This window comes from Delphinapterus leucas, chromosome 13, assembly GCF_059928025.1.
Source record: "Delphinapterus leucas isolate spDelLeu-1000000601 "Yukka" chromosome 13, BTC_Dleu_Yukka2, whole genome shotgun sequence".
Taxonomy (NCBI): Eukaryota; Metazoa; Chordata; class Mammalia; order Artiodactyla; family Monodontidae; genus Delphinapterus; species Delphinapterus leucas.
Genome location: NC_143141.1, coordinates 91967968 through 91991545, shown reverse-complemented (window position 1 = coordinate 91991545; position 23578 = coordinate 91967968). Strand labels below are relative to the sequence as shown.

Here is a 23578-nt window from a genome sequence, read left to right as displayed (position 1 = left end):
GGTCGACCCAGGTTTTTCTGGGTATGACCTGGGATGGGTCAAATCCCTCCTGGTGGAGGAGGTATCAGGGCATTAGTAAGAATGGTTGTGAAGAAAACCCCAATATCTCTGTTATCTCCATTCTTAGTCCTGGGCCTGAGGTGGGCATTTTGGGGAATCTGTTTCTTCAGTGGTCATGGGAGCAAAGTCAAAAGAGGAGCTTTATGAGTGCTGCCTTGTATCAGCTGCCAGGGATCCCTGGAAAATGGCACAGAAAAACTGTCATCTCATGCCTGTGTTTTCAGCCCAGTGCTTCTGTGAAATGTTTTAGAAAGTATTTTATGACATTTTAAAGGAAGTGGTGAGACTTCTGCAAATAGATTTTTAGTGTTTAATCTTAGAGATGGTGGTAAAGATGCATAGATTGCTTACCACACGCCTTCAGTGATGCCGCAGGCCAAAGTGAGCAGTTTTGAGAACAGTTCGGTAAAATGCAAATACAGCCATACCCCATTTACCTCTCATTTTAAAGCAATGATGAGCTTTGTAAAAGTGATTTTCCATATATGTGATGCCTCTCCTGATAAGCCACGCTTTCTTCATTTTTAAAACCCATCTCCTGATGCATTGCCATCATTTTGCACACGGAAAGCCTCCGTGCTGTGCCGCTTGGCGTTCTCCGAGATGACCGAGTCCGCAGGCTTCTGTCCCTGCACAGTGGCTTCTGCTTGCCCGCTTCTTGAGTTCTCCTGTTTACTCTGCTCATTTTGCTCTCCGTGTGCACCTAGCAGCTTCCCTCGTTCCTTTCTGACACGTGACTTCTGCTCGGTGGCAGGGAGAGCCCGGAGCTCGGCTTTCTGGAACCGTGCTCCTGGGCTCCAGGCGAGACCCTGAAGGCTTTCCTGCCGACAGAGAGTGTAAACGACACCACGTGGATTTGGGACACCTCTTTTGTTTTTGGTGTTTTTTGCTTTTAGCTCTTTTCTGGCTGAGTGATGCTCGGAGCATTACACATCCCAGATGAAGCGGTGTTGCTCCAGGGCCCCCGTGACTTTGGGGGCTGTCTTCTCTTTCTCATGCTGTAAAGAAAACTGGCGGTGCAGCGTCTCAGAGGCTCAGCTGACCAAAGCCAGAAACTGTTGAGTGGGCTGGCTCCCGAGTGTCTAGTCTTGGGATGTTTTCTTCAAAAGCTAATTTGTTTTTAACAGCGTTACTGGGGTATAACTTACATGCACTGGAACTTGAGGAGTTTTGGCAAACATATACAAATGTGCAGTTCGTGGTGAGTGAGAGAGCTGGGCAGGCTTTGGATCCCAGACCTTCTGCAACTCTCTCACTTCCAACGTCCCCGTAAATTTCCAGGTGCTCAGCGGCTCTGAGCTTCATCATTCCTCTGAGGTCAGCCACCTCCCCGTTCTCCCCCCATGACCTGGCAGAGACTGATCTGTTTTCTGTTCTAAGGTGTTGCTTTTTCCAGAGTGTCACATAACTGGACTTGTATAGTATGTACGCTTTGGAAGCTGTCTTCTTTTATTTACCGTGATATGTATGGGTTTCATCCCCCTTGTATGTCCCACTCAGTCATCCCTTTTAATTGCTGAGTAGTTTCCATTTTATGGACGGCCAGCAGTTTGTTTATCCACCTAACAGTTGAAGGGCATTTGGGTTGTTTCCAGTGTTTGGCAATTTTGAAAAAAATCTTCTATGAACATTTATGTTCAGATTAGGTAAGTATCTAGGGGTGGGATTGTTGGGAAATATGGTAAATGCATATTTAACTGTGTAAGAAACTGGCAGACTTTCCCCAAGCAGCAGTACAATTTTGCAATCCTACCTGCAGTGAATGAGAGTTTCAGGTGATCTGTGGCTTCACCTGCAGTTTGTATTTTCAATTAGAAAGACAATTTTAGTCATTTTATACTTGTATTTCATTTGTGATTTTATTTTGCATTCCCCTAATGGCTAGCAGTGTTGAGCATCTTTTCATGTGCTTATTTGCCACCCACATATCTTCTTCTGGCCATGTCTATTCAGATCTTTTGCCTCCATTTTTATTATTCGGTTGTTTGCTTTTTTTTCCATTGAGTGTTGAGAGTGAGTTCTTTATGTACTCTAGATACAAATGATTTACCAGATACGTGTTTTGCAAATTTTTTTTCCTACTGTGGCTCGTCTTTTCATTCTCTTAACATTGTATTTTGAAAAGCAGAAGTTTTAATTTTGATGAAGTCCAATTTACTGATTTTTCTTTTCTAAATTGTGCTTTTCATGTCATAGCTAAGAGTTCTATGCCTAATTCAAAGTCTTAAAGATTTTCCCTTATGTTTTATTCTAGAAACTTGATGGTTTTATGGTTCACATTGATGTCCAGGACCCATTTTGAGTGGATTTTTATATGTAGTTCAGTGTGTGGAGTGAGGTTCATTTTTTGGTTTTGCATGTGGATGTCTAGCTGTTCCTGCACCATTTGTTGAAAAGACTGTCCTTTCTGCATTTCATTTCTTCTCGCATTTTTCATAACCAACTGACCATATTTGTGTTGGGCTGTTTCTGGACTCAGTAGATCTTCTGTTGATCTCTGTACCTTTCCTTCCACCAATATTGAACATCCTTGATTACTGGAGCTTTGAACACAGATTATGTGTGACCTCTACTTTTATTCTTCGTTTTCAATATAGTTTTGAGCTATTCTAGGTCTTTTGCCCTTCCAACTAAATATTAGACTCAACTTGTCAATTTCTGCAGAAATCCTGGTGAGATTGATTGGGATTATACTGATCGAGAGATCAGGGAGAATCTACATGTTAACAATATTGAATTTGATATACCACGGACATACTCTATCTCTCCATTTATTTAGGTCTGTGATTTTTTTTTTTTTTTTTTTGCGTTATGCGGGCCTCTCACTGTTGTGGTGTCTCCCATTGCGGAGCACAGGCTCCGGACGTGCAGGCTCAGCGGCCATGGCTCACGGGCCCAGCCGCTCCGCGGCATGTGGGATCTTCCCAGACCAGGGCACGAACCCATGTCCCATGCATGGGCAGGCAGACTCTCAACCATTGAGCCACCAGGGAAGCCCTAGGCCTATGATTTTTTAATCAATGGTTTTTAGCATTCAGCATACAGATCTTGCACATATTTTGTTAGATTTATGCATTAGTGTTTTGTTTTTGGAGCTATTGTACATGACATTTTAAATTTTAATTTCCAATTGTTTGTTACAAATATATATAAAAACAATTGATTTTTATATTTTGACCTCAATCCTGAGATCTTGGTAAACTCATTAGCTCAAGCTTTTTGTAGATTCTTCGGGATTTTCTACTTAGACAGTCATATTGTCTGTGAATTAAGGCCATATTATTTCTTCCTTTCCTAACTATATGTCTTTATTTCTCATTCTTACTTTATTGCACTGGCTAGTGCCTCTAGTATGATATTGAATGGGAGCGGAGAAGGCAGACCTGCCTGACTTCTTCCTGATCTTAAGGGGAAAACATTCAGACTTTTATTACTAAGTGTGATGTTAGCTGTGTGTATGTGTATGTATATGTTTATGTTCATTTATATGTAATGTTTCTGTATATATGTTTGTATTGATCTATATCTATATATATCTGTTATAGATGTCATTTATCAGATTGAGAAAACTACTTTGTATTCCTAATTTGCTGAGAGATTTACCGTGAATGGATGCTGGATTTTGTCAAATGGTTTTTCTGCATCTGTTGAGACAAACATGTCATTTCCTTTTTTTTTTTTGTGGCACGCAGGCCTCTCACTGTTGTGGCCTCTCCCGTTGTGGAGCACAGGCTCTGGACACGCAGGCTCAGTGGCCATGTCTTACGGGCCCAGCCACTCCGTGGCATGTGGGATCTTCCCAGACTGGGGCATGAACCCATGTCCCCTGCATTGGCAGGCGGACTTTCAACCACTGCACCACCAGGGAAGCCCCTCATTTCCTTTTTTAGTCTGTTGAGATGTGGAGTTGAGTTGATTGATTTTCAAATGTTGAACTAGATTTGACTTTCTGGGATAAACCCCACTTGTTCATCATGTATTATATTTATTTACATGTAGCTGGATTCAATGTGTTAATATTTTATGAAGGAGCCTTGTGTTTGTTTTCAAGAGGCTTATCCATTTGCAGTTTTCTTTACTCATAATGTCTTTGTTTGGTTTTGATATCAGGCCTCATAAAAGTCCCCCAGTGATGTTTTTCTCATGATCAGACTGGGGTTTTGGAAAGAATACCACAGGGGTGGAGAGCTCTTCTTGTCACAGGGGATATCCATGTGACATCCCTAATGAAATTAACCTTCATTACTTGTTTACTATATTGTTTATCAGAATCCTTTATTGTAGACTTTCTCTTTATCCCTTTCCCTACTCTGTTTGTAGAAAGCAAGTCACTAAAGCCTCCAAAAGGAGGTGGGGTGAGAATTAACCATTGTCTCCAGTAGGGGGGGATCTTGATCTGTATGTATCTGTTCTTTGGAATTCCCCTGTAAGGAATATTTGTTTCTTATCTCCAATTTATTTATTTCTTCAACCATTTATTCACATAATTATGGACTCCTGTGTGTATATTTTCTACTCTCGTTTATAATCCAATATTATGTTATTTATTTTATTGTTCCAATTTTTTCCCCTTCCTCTATATTGCCCCTCCCCCCATCTCTCTTCCCACTGGTAACCACTAGTTTGTTTTCTATATCTGTGAGTCTGCTTCTTTTTTGTTTTATTCACTAGTTTGTTGTATTTTTTAGATTCCACACATAAGTGACATCATACAGTATTTGTCTTTCTCTGCCTGAATTATTTCACTTAGCACAATGCCCTCCAAGTCCATCCATGTTGCTGCAAATGGCAAAATTTCATTCTTTTTTATGTCTGAGTAGTATTCCAGTGTGTGTGTGTGTGTGTGTGTGTGTGTGTGTGTGTGTACATCTTCTTTATCCATTCATCTGTTGATGGACATTTAGGTTGTTTCCATACCTTGGCAATTGTAAATAATGCTGCTGTGAACATTGGGGTGCATGTATCTTTTCAAATTAGAGTTTTTGTTTTTTTCAGATATATACCCAGGAGTAGAATTCCTGGGTCATATGGTAGTTCTGTTTTTAGTTTTTTGAGAAACCTCTGTACTGCATCAATTAACATTCCCACCAACAGTGCACGAGGGCTTCCTTTTCTCCACATCCTCACCAACACTTGTTATTTGTTGTCTTTTTGATGATGGCCATTCTGACAGGTGTGAGGCGAGATCTCACTGTGATTTTGATTTGCATTTCCGTGATGATTAGTGATGTTGAGCATCTTTTCATGTGTCTGTTGGCAGTTGTTCCTGTTTTGGTCATTGGTGTTCTTTCATCTTCGCTCCTGTGTTCCTTTGGCATGTCCCTTTGAAATGTTTTGTTATTTTAAGAACTTCCTTTGTTTCTATTACTACAAGTTTCTCCAGGCTCATCTTGCACTTTCTCTGCCATGGAATCAGCCATTTATCTAAGGAGCCTTGGTGGTATGCTCTCACACTCGCCTACACTCACCAAAACTTTTGGCTGAAATCCTCTTACTCCTTTGGTTGGCGGTCTTTTCCTCCCGTGCTCTGCCCCAGGGAAGCTAGCGCTCTGCCCTGCCTCTCCTTGGAGGAGTCTGTCTGCCCTTAGATTCCAGGCTAGTTGGTTGCCCTGTGATCCCAACTCTCTGACGAGTTCAGGAAGGTTATAATTTTCTAGATTATCTGGCTTTTTCTTGTTGTCAGGATAGGTGTGATTCTCTTTGTAGCTCTTTACATTCCAAGGTGAAGCTGGGTCATTTTTGTTATGGGAAATGTTTGGGAGGACAAGATGGTGGTAGAAAACTTGGAATGACCCTTGGAATCAGTGTGAACTGGGTCCATAAGTCTTGGTCTCCAGCTTGGCCACTGAACTGCCCTGAGTTAAGAGTTCAACAGAGAAGGACTGGACCCTGAAGCCTGACTAGGGGAGCTTATCTGGTCCATGGTGATCAGTGGGCTTTCTTGATCTTGGTCTGGACTCCCAGGCCAGGCCACAGTAAGGCTGTCCCTGGCTGGACCAAGGAGAGGTGGGTGGCCTTCCAGCACAGGCTGTGTGGTTTGGCACATCATTGTTGAGTGCGTTATAATCTCCAGTGGGCTAACCTTTGTTGCAAACATCAGTTCTCAGGGTCTAGTTGTAGCTGAGTATTCCAGTCCTGAGGGCTCTTGTTTATATTCAGAGAAAAAAGTATCAACTGCTAACACTGATGGTTTCTATTTCAGGAAGACAATTCACGAATGTCTTTTAAGAAAAAGTTTCCCTTGAGGCACAACACAAATATAAAAGGTATGTCATGTAGATGCTGAAGAAATAGAAATGTGTATATTTTGTAATATTTCAGCCACGGGTGAGGATACATGTAAGATCAATTATAAACAGCTAGTCAAATTTGTCTCCTGAAATATAGTTAAAATATGCATAGAACATTTGATAGAGAAAAGGTCTTATTTCCTGCCCCCCATAAAACCCCATAATAATAACACCACCAAATTAGAAATTCCTTTCCTAAATTTTTCCGTAACTATTTATTTATAATCACAGTTGTTTAGATTTGTAGTTTTAAAAGCGGTTTACAAAGGGTTTTTTGGTGTAGCATATTACCCATGAGGATTAGGAAAATGATATGTTACAGTATTAAATGACACAATGCGTTGCAAACTGTAAAAATGGACATGTTAACCATTTGTCTTTTTATTACGTAAGTTGGCTATTTTACAGATGAGGAAACTGAGGCATAGAGAGGGTGAGCATCCTTCCCAAGGTCACAGGGTGATTTCCTACATTACTGAGCTTGTAACGTTGGCCAGAACTCACTCCAGGGTGTGTCTTTCCATCCCAGGGCCTTGAACTGTGGCTCAGATCTCTGTCAATAACCTGTATGCTCTTTGGACGTAGTTTAGTCCTCCAAACAAAGCACCCGCAGCCCTCTGTTCTTTGAAGCCTGGTGATCACAGTCCTGTGAGATAGTCGTGTCCTGTGAGATTAGCTGGTGGTAAGGATTATCTAACACTGTGTGGCTGTCTCCCCTCTCTTCTTCTGTGGGCTCTATGTGTGAGGACCTGAGACTGTTCCCCTTGAAGAAAGTAGAGGAGGAGTGTTGGCCATGGGAGAGGCTGAAGGCGTCCCTGGTAGCTTGGACGGAGGTAGATGAGCCCCGACTCCCTAGTCCTGTGGGCAGGGGATCACCCATCACATCTCAATAGCTGACTTCTGTTAGCATTTATATGTGATTAAAATTAGATCAAACCAACCCCAAGGGGAGCCTTGAAGGGAAAAGAGATCTGAAAGAACATCTCTAAGGCTTCCTTTGGAAGAGGTGAGCACGGGCATCTTTTTGGACCCCAGGAAGTAGAGCTACCAGGAGCCGGGAAGGATGGCATCTGGGGACCAGCGAGGCTGGGTCAGGGGAGGGTTGGTCGTTTTCAGGCTCCAAGAGGGTAGAGAGTTCTTTGTGTGACGCGACCTTTCATGCTGTTTTTTCATCTCTGGCTTGGGAGGAAAGACAGATCCAGGAAGACGGGCTTCCTCGGACCGACCCTGCGTTATGACATTTTGGGTTTCAATTTTAAAGTTGAATTACAATTGTCAGTGTCCCACAGCCAAAATCTTTCAACAACAATTTCCATTGAATGTGAGGGAAATAGAATTTCCATTGAATTTTGGGAGAATGTGTACCTTTTGATTTTCTACTCTTCTTGGTAACTTAAGAGAAAACTCACCATCTATATATAAATGCCAGTAAGATGATCAGAGATTTTTTTGTTTTCAAGAAAAGAGGTTTATAAAGTATTTAAACATGAAGGTGGTGTTTGCTCCCAGCCACTTGAGCCCCAGGTCGCCACCTACTGACCAGAAAGAAACCTGCTGGGGGTCACACATAAGTCTGACATGCGTGTCTGTTCGGTTTAGGGTGTGGTCTAACCCCCTGCTTCTCTTTTCCTTTTTGTTATTTGATTTTTTGGTATTTGATTTCCCTTTTGTTATTTGCTCTTGAGGTGACAGTTCACCCCAGAGAGCAATCTCCGAGGGCAGAGCCGACCTTCCCTTTCAGCCTCTCTGTGCCCTTCCCTGCAGTCAAGGTCCTGAGTACTTAAAAAATCCCATTAAGTGCTGTCGGCTTTTATTGAGCCTTAAGTATATAAAACATATATTGAACCATCTGCTGTAACAATAATTTAAAAATACGCACGGATTCCACAGTTCCTCCATAGACATTTCCTTCTGAATTTTATTTTCATTTTAGCACCCTTGCCAGGTGACAACCCTCATTTTACAGGGGAGGAAACAGAAGGATTACCCGTCTTGTCCTTGGTGGCAGAGGTGACTGAAGAAACAGCAGAAATTCAAGCAAAACCAGCTCTCTTCCCTCTCTCCCCTGTTGCCAGCGAGGCACTGTGCTGGGTGCCGGGCGTCGGGGTCAGCTCGGCTGTGGCCCTGGAAGCGTGGGCTTGCGGTGGGTTCGACAGTAACACCGGCGCTCGAGTGCCTGATGAGCGGGCTGTGAGTGATGTCAGGACCCCTCTGGTTTTTTTCCCAAGTGGCCAGGCTGCCTTTCGGCTCTACCGGACAGCTCTGAGGTTCAGTTACAGCCTCCAAGGTCTCCGAGCGGTGTTTCACTCGAGCACATTACCCTGAGCTGTTGGAGTTAAGCAGCCAATCCGAGGCCGCCAGAAACTGTGGCCCAACACAAACATTTATTTGGGGGAAGGGAATGAGCCTATTTCACACCTCGCTTCAAAAATGTTACCTTCCCTACTGAATACTCATGGCTGTTAGCAGCCATCCATCCTATCAACTTCTACAGAATCAGGTGCTTAAAAAATCTCAGAATTCTTAGCAGTGGCAACACTGTTTCCAAAACACTGCAGTATCTTATCTTTTGTGAGAGTTTGCAAGTTTCATTTTTCTAGGAGAATGAGGCAGTTTTAAGTCCCTGAAGTTTAATTCAAGTCAGTAATGCTTTTTTTTTCCTCACTGGGAATAATTTTTGGCTGTGTTCTAGTGCAGTTATTTTTGTTCGTTTTTGGGAATTGGGAAGTGGAGGGATATTCAAAGAGAAGGAACCAAAGAATCAGAAAAGCAAATCAATTTTTTTCCACTGTGATTTCCACCTGCTTTTCTTTGCTTCAGAGCGTTTTTCATTCACAGCTCCAGGGGCAAAATCCCAGGAACAGCATGATGCTGCCCAGTGCCCAGACTGCCTGGCTTATAAATCCCTTTTTGCAGTGTAGACACAAGTAGGTCTCCTGGCCATTTGATTCCCCTGGGTGCTGTGAGCCCAAGAACCATGAACTATAGCTTGACCAGGCCAGATGCTCATTCTAAAAGACCTCATTAGAGGTCTCTCTCTCTCTCTCTCTCTTTTTTTTTTTTTTGGCTATGATTTTAGTCAATCTGACAACTTAGGAATTGTTAAAAATGAATTTTAACACTTTTTTATGATCATAAATTAGCTTGGCTCTCTGATGACCTGTTATTGTCATTCAAAGAGCTACTAACAGCTGGTGATGATTTGGGTCCAGGAGGCAAGACAGGAGCCTCTCGAGAGCGGGGAACCCAGACCCAGTGGTGGCCTGGCCTTTCTGCTCAACCTCTTTTTAGTTCAAAGCACATCGTGGCTTTGCGGTGAGTTTCCTGAGTGCTGTCTGTTTTGACAACCTCTTTTTCTTTTCTTTTTTTTTTTGGCCGTACTCGGGCTTCTCACGGTTGTGGCCTCTCCCGTTGCGGAGCACAGGCTCTGGACGTGCAGGCTCAGCGGCCATGGCTCACGGGCCCAGCCGCTCCGCGGCATGTGGGATCTTCCCGGACCGGGGCACGAACCTGCGTCCCCTGCATCAGCAGGCGGACTCCCAACCACTGCGCCACCAGGGGAGCCCTGACAGCTTCTTTTGACCCGTGGTAACAGTTCGTTCTAACAAAATGAATCATGAGGGTTTATTTTTTAATTCTCATTTTATTTAAATCTTTCGGTAAAGCTGGGAGACTTACCTGCCTGAGCCAGGCTTCTGCTCATCTCCCTGCTGTTGGTATGGTTTTCATCAGAGTGGCCCTGAGCAGAGTGGTGACTCTGGGTCTCAGGGCCCTCAGCCCTCCCCATCTCCCCCGTCAAGGGAATCTTTCCCCCTTCTCTTCTCTTCCTGTCAGGTGGCCAGTGGATAAAGCCTCTGCTCTTGGGAGTTGTTACTAGTTATTTACATCACGCAGTGAGATGAAGCCAGTGACTCAGCTTCCCTTGTAATTGGAAGCCACCTTTTCTTTGAGGAAGCTGACTATTAGTAAGTAGGTGTGGGAGACCATAACTGAGTTCTAAATCCAGATGCTCTGACAGTCACACCGTGTAGGCTTGTGAGAGCCTCCCTGCTCTGTAGGTCAGGATGTTAGCCATGCAGGAAATTATTGCACTGAATATGCATCTTGTTTCCCCCAAGGATGAGGAAAACTGAAAGAAAACCAAACAGTTACTGTTGGCTTGGTGGTCCGGGCCCTGGTCTCGCGCTGTGAATGCTCACATGTCCATCAGCACGTCTGAATGCTTCTGTGCACCCTCACAGGTGTGCGGTAGTTTCTTTTGATTGTGTAAATTATGAGTGCTGTTATCTGAGAGGCTCGTGTTTTGGCAAGTCCCCTTAGAGATAGTCTGTGATCCTTGACTTAGATGTAAAATAATGCTTGGGTTTGCCACATGGGACAAAGCAGAGTAAGCACTGAGCCTGCATCCCACGCCTGCTAATAGCCCTGGACCTGCTGCGTCGACCCAGACCGGGTGCAGGGCCCAGGGGCTCATTGATAAGGGGAGGTGGTGGAGTCAGATGCTCCCGTAGGTTCTGAGTCGCGCTGAATCTGTGAAACCCACGTGGGGGTCTGCTCTTCCCGTTATCTGATTAGTGGGAGCGGAGAGCTGCCCGTCCCTCTGTACTGTCGCCCGTGCTGAGGCTGGGCAGAGAGTCTGGGAGGTCCACCTTGGGGATAGCAGCCATGGGGACGAGAGCTCAGTGGTCACTCGGGCTGATGGTGGGACTGACTTTAATTTGCTGGAGGTTGTTTGAGTTTTGAATCCAGAGTCTTTGCCTTTAGACAGAATGAGTTCCAAATAATTCTAGAGAAAAGTGTTCACGTACTTTTTTTCCCTTGGATTATTTCCTTACTACTGAAACACAAGTTGTTTATGATCATCTAAAACCTCTCTCTCTTTCTTGTGCTAGTGGAGCTAACTCATTTCCTGTGTAGCATTTGATCTATATGAAGTGCCTCTCCAGTCTTTTAGGCTAAACAATCTTAGCCTGATTAAATGACCTTTTGAGTTTTATAAACATTGTTTCTTAGTGATTATAAAACAAGTTAGATTTATACCGCAGCTTTCCTCTTTAGAGGTTGAAGACGACGTGCTGTATTCCTAGGGTGCATGAAGAGGGGTCATTTCCTTTGCCTTCCTGGTAGCCAGAGAGGGTGTGGGCTTTCTCCTGTTTGTAGACAGCCCTCCTCCAAAACGGTCCTGGAGAAGCTGTCATAGGATAAATTAAAATTGCTGGGAAGATGCTAATATATAATTACTTAAAAATTGTTTTAAAAATATTTTAGAATCGAAAAGAAGCAAAAAGGAGGAACCAAGCATTGAAATGAACCTTAATAGTTTAACTATTTATAATAGTTAAACTAATAGTTTAACTATTAGTTTAACTCATAGTTTAACTCACCCATAACAGTTTAACTTACCCATGTGTGCCGTGGACAGTGTAGTAGACCCAGGGCTCTAGGGACACGTACCAGCCTCGCCCCGTTATCTGTGGTGTCCAAAGCTAGTCATTTCACCTCTCTGAACGTTATTTCTCTCATCTTCAGATTCGACAGCACATGTTGTGATGCTAGATGAGAAAAGTAATCTGAAAGTCTGTTGAAAACTCTAGAACTGTATACAAATGCAAGGTAATTCTTTGTTCTCCACTTTGCTCTTTTGAAACATCCCAGGTCCTCCACATCTGTTTTACTGTGTTGTGTAGTGGAATCTTGGCTGGGGGAGGGCCCTTCTCTGTGTGTGCTGCACCTTCATCACTGCCCTACTTTAATTTCCAGCCATTTCTGTTCACCTGATTTTTTTAAAAAAATATTTATTTTATTTATTTATTTTTGGCTGCATTGGGTCGTTGTTGCTACGCACAGGCTTTCTCTAGTTGTGGCGAGCGGGGGCTACTCTTCGTTGTGGAGCACGGGCTCTAGGTGCGTGGGCTTCAGTAGTTGTGGCACGTGGGCTTCAGTAGTTGTGGCATGTGGGCTTCAGTAGTTGTGGCTCGTGGGCTCTAGAGCACAGGCTCAGTAGTTGTAGCGCACGGGCTTAGTTGCTCCACGGCATGTGGGATCTTCCCGGACCAGGCCTTGAGCCCAATCTCCTGCGTTGGCAGGCGGATTTTTTAACCATTGCGCCACCAGGGGATTCCTGTTCACCTGATTTTGGCTCGTCTTCTAGTTGACATCTTACTGTTACTCTGTGCTAAATAAGTGTTCAGCCTGAAACATCTGCCAACATTGAATGGTCCAAGAACACATCTTATCAGCTTTTACCATATACTTTTGTTGCATTTCTGGGCAAATTTTATAGGAATAGTACCTGTAGCATAGTGAGTTCTCATTTCTTTCAAATGAGTCTTTGATATGTTTTTATCAATATGAATAATAGAAGGGTAAATAGCTTACAACATGATTGAAATTTAGACTAGGGAAGAACCTTAAAGACCCAGTAGCCAATCTCTCCTTTACAATTTTTCTTCTTTTGGGATTCTAGTCCCACTAATGTTAATACACTGTGTGACTGTGAACATGACTTATTTGAAGCCTTATCTGAATCTTATTTCTTCATGTGCAAAATAAAATGTAAGCACAAGGTCATTGGTTTTCAGTCTTTGAAAGAAGACATCAGAAAACTTTATAGTAGAGAAAGCTGACAGGCACCACCTACCCAAGTGATCAAGGTTCCTATCACCAGTGATAAAGTGATGTTGATATAATATACCTCTTGGTGTGATGCAGTGAGAGGGCTCTGGAGTTACTCCTCCAAATCCATAACTCCAGTCCAAAATGAGAAAGTATCAGCTACACCCGAATTGGGGGACATTCTACAAAATACCCAACCAGCACTCTTCAGAAGTGTCAAGTCATGAGAAATAAAGACTGAGAAACTGTCACAGTTTGGAGGAGATTAGGAGAGAATATGAATAAGTGCAAGGTGCTATCTTGAATTGGATCCTGGAGCAGAAAAAGGACATTAGTGGAAAAACTAGTGAAATCCAGATAAGTCAGTTAAACAGTATTGTCCGAATGTTAATTTCAGTTTTTACAAATGTACCATTGTTATGTAAGATGTTCACAGCAGGGGAATCTGGGTGAACAGTATATTGGAACTCTCTGTACTATCTTTGCAACATTCCTGTAAATCTAAAATTGTTTTAAAATAAAAAGGTAAAAGAAGCACCAGAACTTCTTTTTCCCCAGGTGGAAAGAGAAAAAAGGAACTGTTTGGTAGAAGAGGATGTGGGCGGGTTGAAATCCACAAATTCAGCCTCTTCCCTTTGCTTCTTGCTGACTGTTCTCCCACCGGTCTCCCGAGACATCTCTGAGGAGGGCTCCAGGGAACACAGTGGGAATACAGTTTATTGACCAACCTCTTAAGGGCCTTTCAGCTTAAAAAACTATGGCTCCAAGTCTTCCAAGGAGTAATATTTGAGCAGTAATAGAACTCAATCAAGTTAAATTTTTCTGATCGACTGACCCTTGGGTTTGATAACATGGAAGTCATTTGCAGCATTAACAATAGATTATTCCTATAGAAAGATGACCTCGAAGCCGGATAGGAGTTAATCCAAAAAATGGGAGGAGTGGAAATGGAGATGTCCAGCACAGGCAACACTTCCTGGGTGTTCAGGCTGGAAAGGGCAGCACCGACTGGGGCAGTAGGTAGAGGTGGACACGTGGTCAAGGTTGGATCCCTTTTTTAAAGGTAGTGGGTGTTCCAGCGCGTTTGTCCTGATCTAAAGGGGAACACACTGCTGGTGCAGGAGAGAGAAGGGATAATTGCCAGGAGGATGTGCTTGGGTAGGTAAGAGACGTGAAATCAGTGTACAGTTTAGAAATAGGACAGTCTATCCAGAGTGATGTGCAAAGTAACAGAGTGTATGGATACAGATGCTGGTGGCTTGAGAAGTGCAGGGGCGGGAGCCTGTGGGAGGTCTGTCTGATCGCTTCCGTCTTCACACATAGACACAAGGTCATCAGCTGTGAATGCAGAGGGAGGGAGTGGAGTTTTGAAGAGAAAGGTCATGAGACAGCTGCTTGGAAGAGTGAGCTACTGAATGGACCCAGTGATTATATTAGGGTTATGCTGTAAAGCTAAGGGATCCTGGGAAGTTAGTGATCATGAATCAAAGGAATGAGTCCGGTGATGGACCGTAATCTCTGGGTGGGATGAGGAAGGAAGCATGCACAAGGTGGGAGAGGGCCAGAGGGATGGCGGCAGGGTTGGTGGGGCGGGGCGGGTGGTGACCAGGTAGAGGAATCGGAGTTGGGGCATTAAAGGGAGAGGGCTGTAAGGACTGGAGGGTGAAGCTGAGAGGGGTTAGCATTCTTGGTAAGGACAACGTCTAGGGTGTGATCATGGGAGTGGGTAGAGTACAGTATCCTTGGATGAGAAGCCATGATTGGAAGGTGGCCACTGAGCTCCCCCAGGATGATGACAGGGGTTATGGCAGAGGGAGACACGGGAACCACGAGTTAGGGTGGCCCAGAAGAGGAGGGCGTGGCTACTCCAAGGACAGGGAGAGGGCGGTAGGGAGGCTGAGGGGTTTTAGGGCTGAGGAAGGGATAAAGCCTGGAAATGCCCACTTCCAAGCACATAAAGAGTGAGTGAGCAGCCTTCGCTCAAGAGGGCTACTGGGGAGATGGTGTCCTCAGGCGGGTGTGGCTTGGGTAACCTCTCCTGTAGGGCACTTTGAAGTACGCATAACTCCGAACCAGCAATCTACATCTAGGAGTTTATCTTGAGGCTATAAAATCAGAGATAAATGCTGGTTTTATACTCCAGACTTCATTTAGGTTACAACTTACAGCAAGTGGTGGGTCTGTGACTTAAATTTATTTCCATTTCGGGAGGTGCTATTCTCTATTTTCCAAATTTTCTATGATGAGCAGCACATTTGAATGCAGAAAATTAGAATTATTTTAAGAATAAAAAAACTATACTGGTTGCAGGAGAACTCATTAGGTTAATCTGTGATTCTAGGACTCCGGTTGGGATCTTCAAACCACTGTCAAAGATTTTGTGAATTCAAACGACTTTTTGATTTGATATGTAATCCCCTAAAAGGACTTGGTAAACGTCTTTGCTGATTTATCTAAAAACACGCCTAGCTCACAGAGAAATCAGATGCCTACGTAATTGTTACCAAATACAAGAACTAAGTGCTGTCTAACTTTGGGTTTCTGACTTTCATAAAGTAATTACACCTTGAACCCAAACACTGGATTTATTTTCACGGATTTGAGCCTGACGTCTTAATTCGTAACTAGCGACTCTGCCGTAGATTCTGGCAGCCACAGAAGTGAGGAGTGACAGTGAGGACGAGGTTTCGAAGCAAGTATTGAGCACAGCACTCAACAGTACGCTCAGATCACACTATACTGTAAAATGGGCAAAGGCAGGGGTGCTTCTGACGTCATCCAGCTGTTGTGACTCTTGGTGGCTTCTGACCTCCCACGATTGTCATCAAAACCAGTCTTCTCCTGAAACTGTGAGTTCTTGTTGGTTTTTCCTCCGCTCCAGCTTTCAGATTCCTCCAGCTGCTGCTGCTGGCAGTCGAATCTCTCCAATCAACTCAACTGCTAACAGCTTCTCGCGTTTCTTCTTCTGTGACTGGCAGCCCCCCGCCCCCCAGCTTCTCTTGCTTGTCCTTTTCGTCTCACTTGCCAACATAACGGGTCTTCAGAACAGCTTCAGTCTAGTTATTTGGCTCCTGGGTTCGTTTTAACTGAAGTGCATTTTAACAAAAGTATTTCTGTGTTAATTATGTCAGTGGAAACGACACACACATGTGCTTAGGAGCATATATCTGCAATAGAACAGCTATTTTCATGCCATGTTGGTGAATCGGCAGAGACTCCCACAAGCTTTGAAATACCTGAAATCAAAGCAGAATTGTCAGATAAGAGGTGAAATGGGTGGATCTGCAGAAGTTTTATTGCATTTATTCATGTTGTGCTTGTGTGTACTAGTGCCTTGTATCTTGCAAGTACTGATGTAAATTACACATTTCTAGGTTTAGTAGTTTTCATTGTAGGCTGAATATTATATTTTCACTGCTCTTTACTGTTGAGGTTTTTGACGAGCAGCTGCCATGGAAACTGAGCAACATTTTCTGGTTGTTGGTGGGGTACACCCAACACCTGCACTTTACAGTTTGCTGGTCAAACCGGAGAGCCCCTGTTACCTATTAAACCTTGTCATGCAGCAAAGGAAATGCCACAATATTCCCCCGACTTCGCACTGGGAAACTGAATGAGGGAGGAGTTTTAAAAAAAACTTAACTAAAATATGCTTTTTTTTCTTAGAGGAAGAAAAACAAGAAGATCAAAATTCTGTTGCCCCATAATCTCAGACACTAACTGGTATAACGTTGGCCTGACTTCCTGTGTAATAAATGTAGGACCATACTTTTACCAAAATGGCCCTAAATGCTGTCTGCACTCCTCAACGTGCTGACATTCTGCTAATTCTTTTAGCTGTAGATCTCACATCACAATCTCATGGTATGTAAACCCTTTGGTCAGTGTATTAATATTAATATCTGGGTTTTTCTTTCCTTTTTGTTAGCATCTCTCAAGAACCTCAGCAAGAATAAGAAAGCGGTTCCGTTCCCCGGTAAGAGAGCAGTTATCGTGACCGTTTATGGGGTGTGTGTGAGACAGGCACACGCCTGCTGTGCTCATTCTGTCCTTGTCAGCTACCCCCGAAAACGTGTGCAGCGCCTCCACTGGGCCACCGCCGGAACTTCCATTTTGGGGGCAGATGGCTACGCGGACTGTCTGGCTTTGAACAAAAGCTTACCCTTTCATAACTGTGCCCTGACCTCTGCAAACCCTCTTGTGTGGCACGGTTTTTAGGTGGGTTGACAAAGGAAGGCTTTTACTCGGCACAGGTGGCACTGTCCGTCAGCCAGCAGTTCAGTCCAGGCAGAATTTACATTGTTCAACTATACAAGTATTTTAAGATTTTACTGCATTTGTCTTTATTAGCATTTTGTAAGAAAAAAGGGGAGAAGAGAAAAAAAAACCCTTGAACTTGGGGTAAGAAGGTGCACGTTTCAGACAGGAGACTTCAGACAAATATGGTAATTCTTAGGTGCCTTGAAGTGACACATTTTTAGCCATATTTAGGGGCTTATTGGATTATGGGTTCAGTTCTGAAAGGAAACAATACAGAACAAGTATACAATGCCAGAGACGTCTCATCGGCCATTGCATTTAAAAGGCAAAGTGAACTCAGGGATGTTTGAAATACACTTTATTACATACCAATGCAGCAATATATTATTTTATATTAGTGTTTAACGCAATTTTATATTAAATAGTAGGGTGATCTATTATTCATATAAACACACTTTAATATCTTAATACCATTTTTAATTTTGCAGTCTAATTTTGTATGTCTTTAGGGATGCTTTATGTGTGGGACTAGGGACTGCTGGTCCATTTATTATTTATTCCCTTTGTTTCATTTATCGGACATTTTCTGAGTACCTTCCACGTGCCAGGCTGAGCTGGGTGCTTGGGAAACAAAGATGAGTAAGACACAGCCCCTGCCCTCAAGCAGCTCGAGGTCTAGTAGGCGAGACAGACTAAGCAGAGGGTCAGCCTGCGTGTGGAGGGAGCCTGTAGGGGGCGCTAGGCCGGCACGTGAGCGGTGAGCAGCTTCAGATCTTCCTGGGGGTTTGCAAAGGGCAGTTTCAACCCCTCTTTGGCCTCTCACCATCTCGGCCTTTCATTTTCATATAATCGTATAATACCTTGTGACAGTTCTCAGTTTTTCTTCTATAATCCCCTTTTTGGGCTCTTTAAACTTTTTGTGATAATAATAAGTGTCATACCACGTGCCCAGGTTGCCTTCTGTATTGATGGATTCAACCGACGGCGGGTCAACAATATTTGAAAAGACATTCCAGAAATTTCCAAAAAGAGAAACTTTAATGTGCCATGTGCAGATGACTATTCACGTAGGATCTAACTGTATCTACAGCTGTTCACGTAGCATTTACATTGTCTTAGGTATCGTAAGTAGTCTAGAGGTGATCTCAAGTTTACAGGAGAATGTGCCTAGGCTGTATGCAAACACTACGTTATTTTATATAAGGCACTTGCTATCCGTGGGGCTCCTGGAACCAGTACCCGCAGACAGCGTGGGACAGCTGTGCATCCGTTTTTTCAGTTCGCCATAATCCTACATTTCTGAAGATCCACACTTTCACCTGTATTTTTCGAGAAAGAAATAACTGAAACCCAGGAAGGGAAGGTGATTTGTCCAAGATTTTTCTGAAAGTAGGTATGACACTCAAGTGTCATTTTACCGTTCTTTAAAAATGAAACAAAATGGTTTGGAGCTGCCGACTCTGAGCTCGGCCTTGATTGTGGAGAGAATACATATGAGTTAGACTCAGCTTTGTTGTTCTCAAGAAGCTTGTTTCTATCGGGGCTGGGACCCAGGTGTATAAACGGACAGAGGTTTGTATTGGATACCCTGGAAATGTCCCGAAGAGAGAATGGCTGAGTGTCCGGGGCCAGGAGAGAGGCTGCAGGGAATGATAGAAGGTGTTACGAAGGAGAGGGTTGCTCAAATGACTCGTGCCTTCACAACTCGGGAGGAGTTTGCCAAGGAGGCAGTGCTGAGCGGGGATGCGGGGCAAGGGGTCTGCATGTGCAAATGTGTGGAAGAGCGATGGCACGTTGGGGGGTGAGGCTGGAACAAAAAGAGGGTGTCAGGGAACAGTGCGAGGGGAAGGTGGAGACACAGATGAGGCTTGGCGCCCAAGGTCTGCTGTATCAGTGACAGGAGGTGAGGCCAAGTTGTAGTAAAGGTGTCCACCCCAAGTCTCATTGACTCGACACAATAAATGTTTATTTCTCGACCACACAAAGGCTGCTTCGGGGTGGAGGCTGTCCTGGGTGTCTCCCCTCCCAGCGGTGACTCAGGGATCTGGATCCTTTGTGATGCTGCCATCTTCCAGAGGAGAGGAGAGACAGGAGGTTCCATCAGACACTTACCAGCTCAGCCCAGAGGAGGACTTCACATTCACAGCCCTGTGGTCTGGTGAGACATTTGGCCCTGCCTGGGTGCTAGTTGGCTGGGAGCTGTCTGGCAGCTCGACACTAGGGCAGGGGGCACAGTCTTGGTCTGCTTGTCATCGCTGCCACGCCCTTGTGTGTCACTCTAAAGGTCTGGTCTTTATCCTGTAGATAATGTTAAAGCAGGGAGGTGATGTGATCAAACTTACGTTTTAAAATCATCATTCTGACAGCGGGACGGGGAAGGGAGAGGTAAGAGCGATATGTGCACCCGCCATTCCACCTATTAGATGGTGGCGTCGGGACCATGGCAGTGGGGCAGCGTAGGGAGAGACAGTTTTCTGGAAGTAGACTCAATTGACCAGACTTAGCCACAAAAAGGATGTGAGAGATGAGGAGGAAATTGGAGCCGGGGTTTCTGGATTGGGGTCTGGTGTTACTCCTGAGAACAAGAGGAAGAGCAGATTTGGAGTGAAGGGAAGAACCTTCTCTCAGGTTCTGTGAAGCTCCAGCTGAGGATGTCTTTCCATGTGTTGTTTCAGACAGCGGTGTTTTCAGTTTTTAGGAGTATCCTCTGATTTCCTACAACAAATGGCATTTATCTCTGTAGGAATCATGTTGGCATTGGCGAACATGGTTTGGCTGGTGGAAGGTTCATAAGTACACGATAATCTTCCTGCACTTGATGGGTTGTTCTTCATCTTGTTGGTGCCTCTTCTGGAAAACAGTGGCTCTGGATTCTCTTGCACTGATTCTTTTTTATTTTAATAAAAGTGCCTTCCCTATCTCAGTGACTCATAGAAAAAGTTTCCAGTGGTTTTTAAATATGTAAACAACGAATGGACTGTATTTCTAAATGAGAGTAAAAGTGATAAGACAAGTAAAAGCACATCGTAAGTGTAATATCCTATGTGAAAACTATTTTATTAATATTATTACTGTCATTTTGAAATCAATGATACAGTAGCAATGCTTGTCACTTTATGATTGATTTCACCTGGTTTAGATGACTACTATGTTTATTGGTGATTTTGGTTTATTTTGTTTACTGAAAACAAGAAAAAGAACCATATGATATTCTAGAGGAAAAAAATACACCTGTACTACTAGACAGCCCAGTAAAAATAGAAGACCAAAGAGAACCACCAGTGGGACAGCAATCACAGGAAGAGTCATCACCAAGACAACCGGAAGTAAAACTTGACAAACAAGAATTGATGAAACAGTCATACTTGGGACAGTCATCTGATGGACAGATACCTGAGAAGCAAGAATCATTTGAACAGCCATCCCTGGGACAAGCATCCCAAGAACAGATATCTGACAAACAAGGACCCCCTGCACAGCCATCCTGGGGAGAAGCATCCCAAGAACAGATACCTGACAAACAAGGACCCCCTGCACATCCAGCCTGGGGACAAGCATCTCAAAAACAGATACCTGACAAACAAGGACCCCCTGCACAGCCATCCTGGGGACAAGCATCTCAAAAACAGATGACTCAGGGAGAACACAAAGAACAACAAATACCATGAAAACAAAATATCAGCCATGGTTGTGAAGAGCAACAGTCTGAAGCTAGAAAGGATTATAAGGCAAATGAAAATGAAATTAAGCTGTTTTTTCTCATTATACTGAAGAGGTAATGCTAGTAGAATATTAAGATGAATGGATTTCATATTTTGGTGGCCAGACATAAAGTTTTAAAACAATGATTAAGGCTAAATGTACCTGGAATTCCTTCTGTTCCCTGAGTGTAAAGCTGGAAGTGGAGGGGTGTGGTTGATGAGATTTAATGGACATTGTCACGGGACCCAGATCTTCCCTTTTTCTTAGAACATCACCCATATCTGGCATTCCAGAGTGACTCAGCCATCCTGAAAATTATACGTATTTACATAGTTATCTGTAACTAATGATTCCTATTTAAAAGTGAATTAAGACATAATTATTATACATATTATATATAAATCCACACACAAATACATCTACTTTATATATACATATACATACACATACATGTCAGAAATAGACAGTAGAACCCCAGGGAATGGTGCATTTTTGGTGATGAAGAGAATGGGCTTCCAAGTCAGACTACACAAGTGTGTGAACTAGGTCTGTGTCTCATCCATAAATTGGGGCTAATAATAATGCCTAGCTCATAGGTTGTTGGGGTAGTTGAAAGTGGTAATGTTTATTGCTGGATACATGTGAGGCACACAAAAAAGTTAACTACACTGTTATTTCATTTTGGTGGTTGCCTTTTTTCCATTAAATGAGGGACGACAAACAGATTATTCTACCCAGAACTTCTGCTAATATTATTGCCAGATTTGACTCTTAGGAGGGTTAACTGTTAAGCTTCTTGACTGCCAGAACAAAGATGGCAACAAAGATTTCAGGATTGTCAAGGTCTAGTTAAAATCATACCAGTTCTTCACCATCTGTTAATTAGGAATACAGTGTTGGCATATGTGGAAGGAGAAAGGAATGCTATTATTTCACCATATTTATGGTTTCTTGATTTATTGTTAGACTTGACCGTAGCATTTGTTACACCTTACGGAGGACATTGTAATCAAATGGAAACCATCTCCATCTTGTCTTTAGATTTTTTTCAGTTAATTAATACATTTCTGGTGGAGAACCCATCAATTTTGATCTGGTTCCATTCTTATAACATGTTTTGGTGCGTGAAAAGGAATTTAGAACTGCATTTCTCATTCTTTTTGCCTGAGCCCTCTGTTCCAGTGTCTGGTGCGTGTTATTGTGGGAAAAGGATGGATTCGGGGTAAGAACCTCCAGTCTAGTCCAGATGTCACCCTTTATTGACCCAACAGTCTTGAGCATTCACTGGATATGGTGTCTTCTGTAAAATGAGAAGCATGATATTAGAGATGGGAGCAAATCCAGAGATCACGGTGTTTACAGCAGACATTGTACCATGAGGTCACCATAGGGGTTAGTTAGTAGGCCCAAAGGCACATGTGACCTGCGGCTTATAGATAACAGGGCAGGACTTGGACTCATGCTTTTCTTTCTTCCTTTCAAATTTACTTTTTTAGTTCCAAATCCACTAAAATACTTAATCTGCCTTAGTATGGAATTATTGGGTGACAAATGAAATTAAACTCTCTAGAAGTCGTAGTAATATTCTGGTGTAAGATAGATTCTTTTTATTTTAATGGATACATAAATACTGCTTCATTTAAAATATTGCATCTAGATGATACCCACATTTGGGGCCTAATTTTAGAGTCATCTGGTTTCTGGGGGATGGATTACGTATCAGTATGTAATACTGAATCGCTCCCTTAGGGGTTAATTCAGTATTAGTCAAACAAAAAAATTCAGATTCAAGCAATGCCAAAGCATCTCAGCACATTTAAGGATAGGAGCTGGGGGTTGGGAGCGGAGAAGGTGGAGAGGGGGCAGGAGGGACAGAAAGGGGCCTCTTCAGATCAACTGAAATAAGGTGATCACTAACCCTGAACTAATTTCAAAATCAATTTTCAAGGTTGTTTTCTGCGTCAGCGCCTGCCTGGCAGCAGACTGCTGCCTGGAAGCGTTGTGATTAGTTTTTATCTAATGCTGTAGATCCTGGACTCTCAACATGACAGAGATTGTGGCCCAGAAAATCGCCCGGAATCCGGACTTTACAGAAATACCAGCTCTTGTGAGAACTGGGAGTAGGATGTGGCCAGATCACAGCTTTAGGAAGTTTTTCCTCCAACCGGCTTTTTTATGTTTTTTCGGATGGTCTGGGAGTGGAAATCAATAAATTTAAAAAGTCACCCTTATATCCACTTGAAGTCAATCTTTCTTCCATCATGGTGCTTCCATCTCACATATGGACAGTTTAACAGCAAGAAAATCATGTCTGGGGTGAAGTTGAGACCCCAAGCACTAGGGTTTCCTCAAAAGCTAAAGATGAGGGTTTTCCAGTGGATTCCATATTGTTCTGATTCCTTTTCTTGGTGATACTTCTTTTTAGTAAACATTTAAAAGGGTGAAATGTGGTTCTTTATGATTAAGTCTCACAAAGATTGTTCAGAAAACCAGAAGGGTTTGGAATAACCTGTGCACATTTCCCCTAATGACTTTTTTTTCTTGGAATGTGCATTGGAAGGTATGGTTTTATTTTTATGCAACTTGGAAGTTCTCACAAAGAGGTACCTAGAACCTCTTGTATGTGAGGTTCAAAGTATGAAAATATGTTA

The 23578-nt window shown here is 43.2% G+C and overlaps 1 protein-coding gene across 1 annotated transcript in view; it reads left to right on the top strand.

Moving 5' to 3' along the window:
• Nucleotides 1-23578, top strand: part of LOC111168010 (doublecortin domain-containing protein 2C) — a 124442-nt gene that overhangs the window by 88389 nt on the left and 12475 nt on the right. The window contains 2 exon segments of the mRNA XM_089922504.1: nucleotides 6263-6326; nucleotides 8317-8540. Coding sequence (XP_089778630.1) covers nucleotides 6263-6326; nucleotides 8317-8540 — 288 coding nt within the window.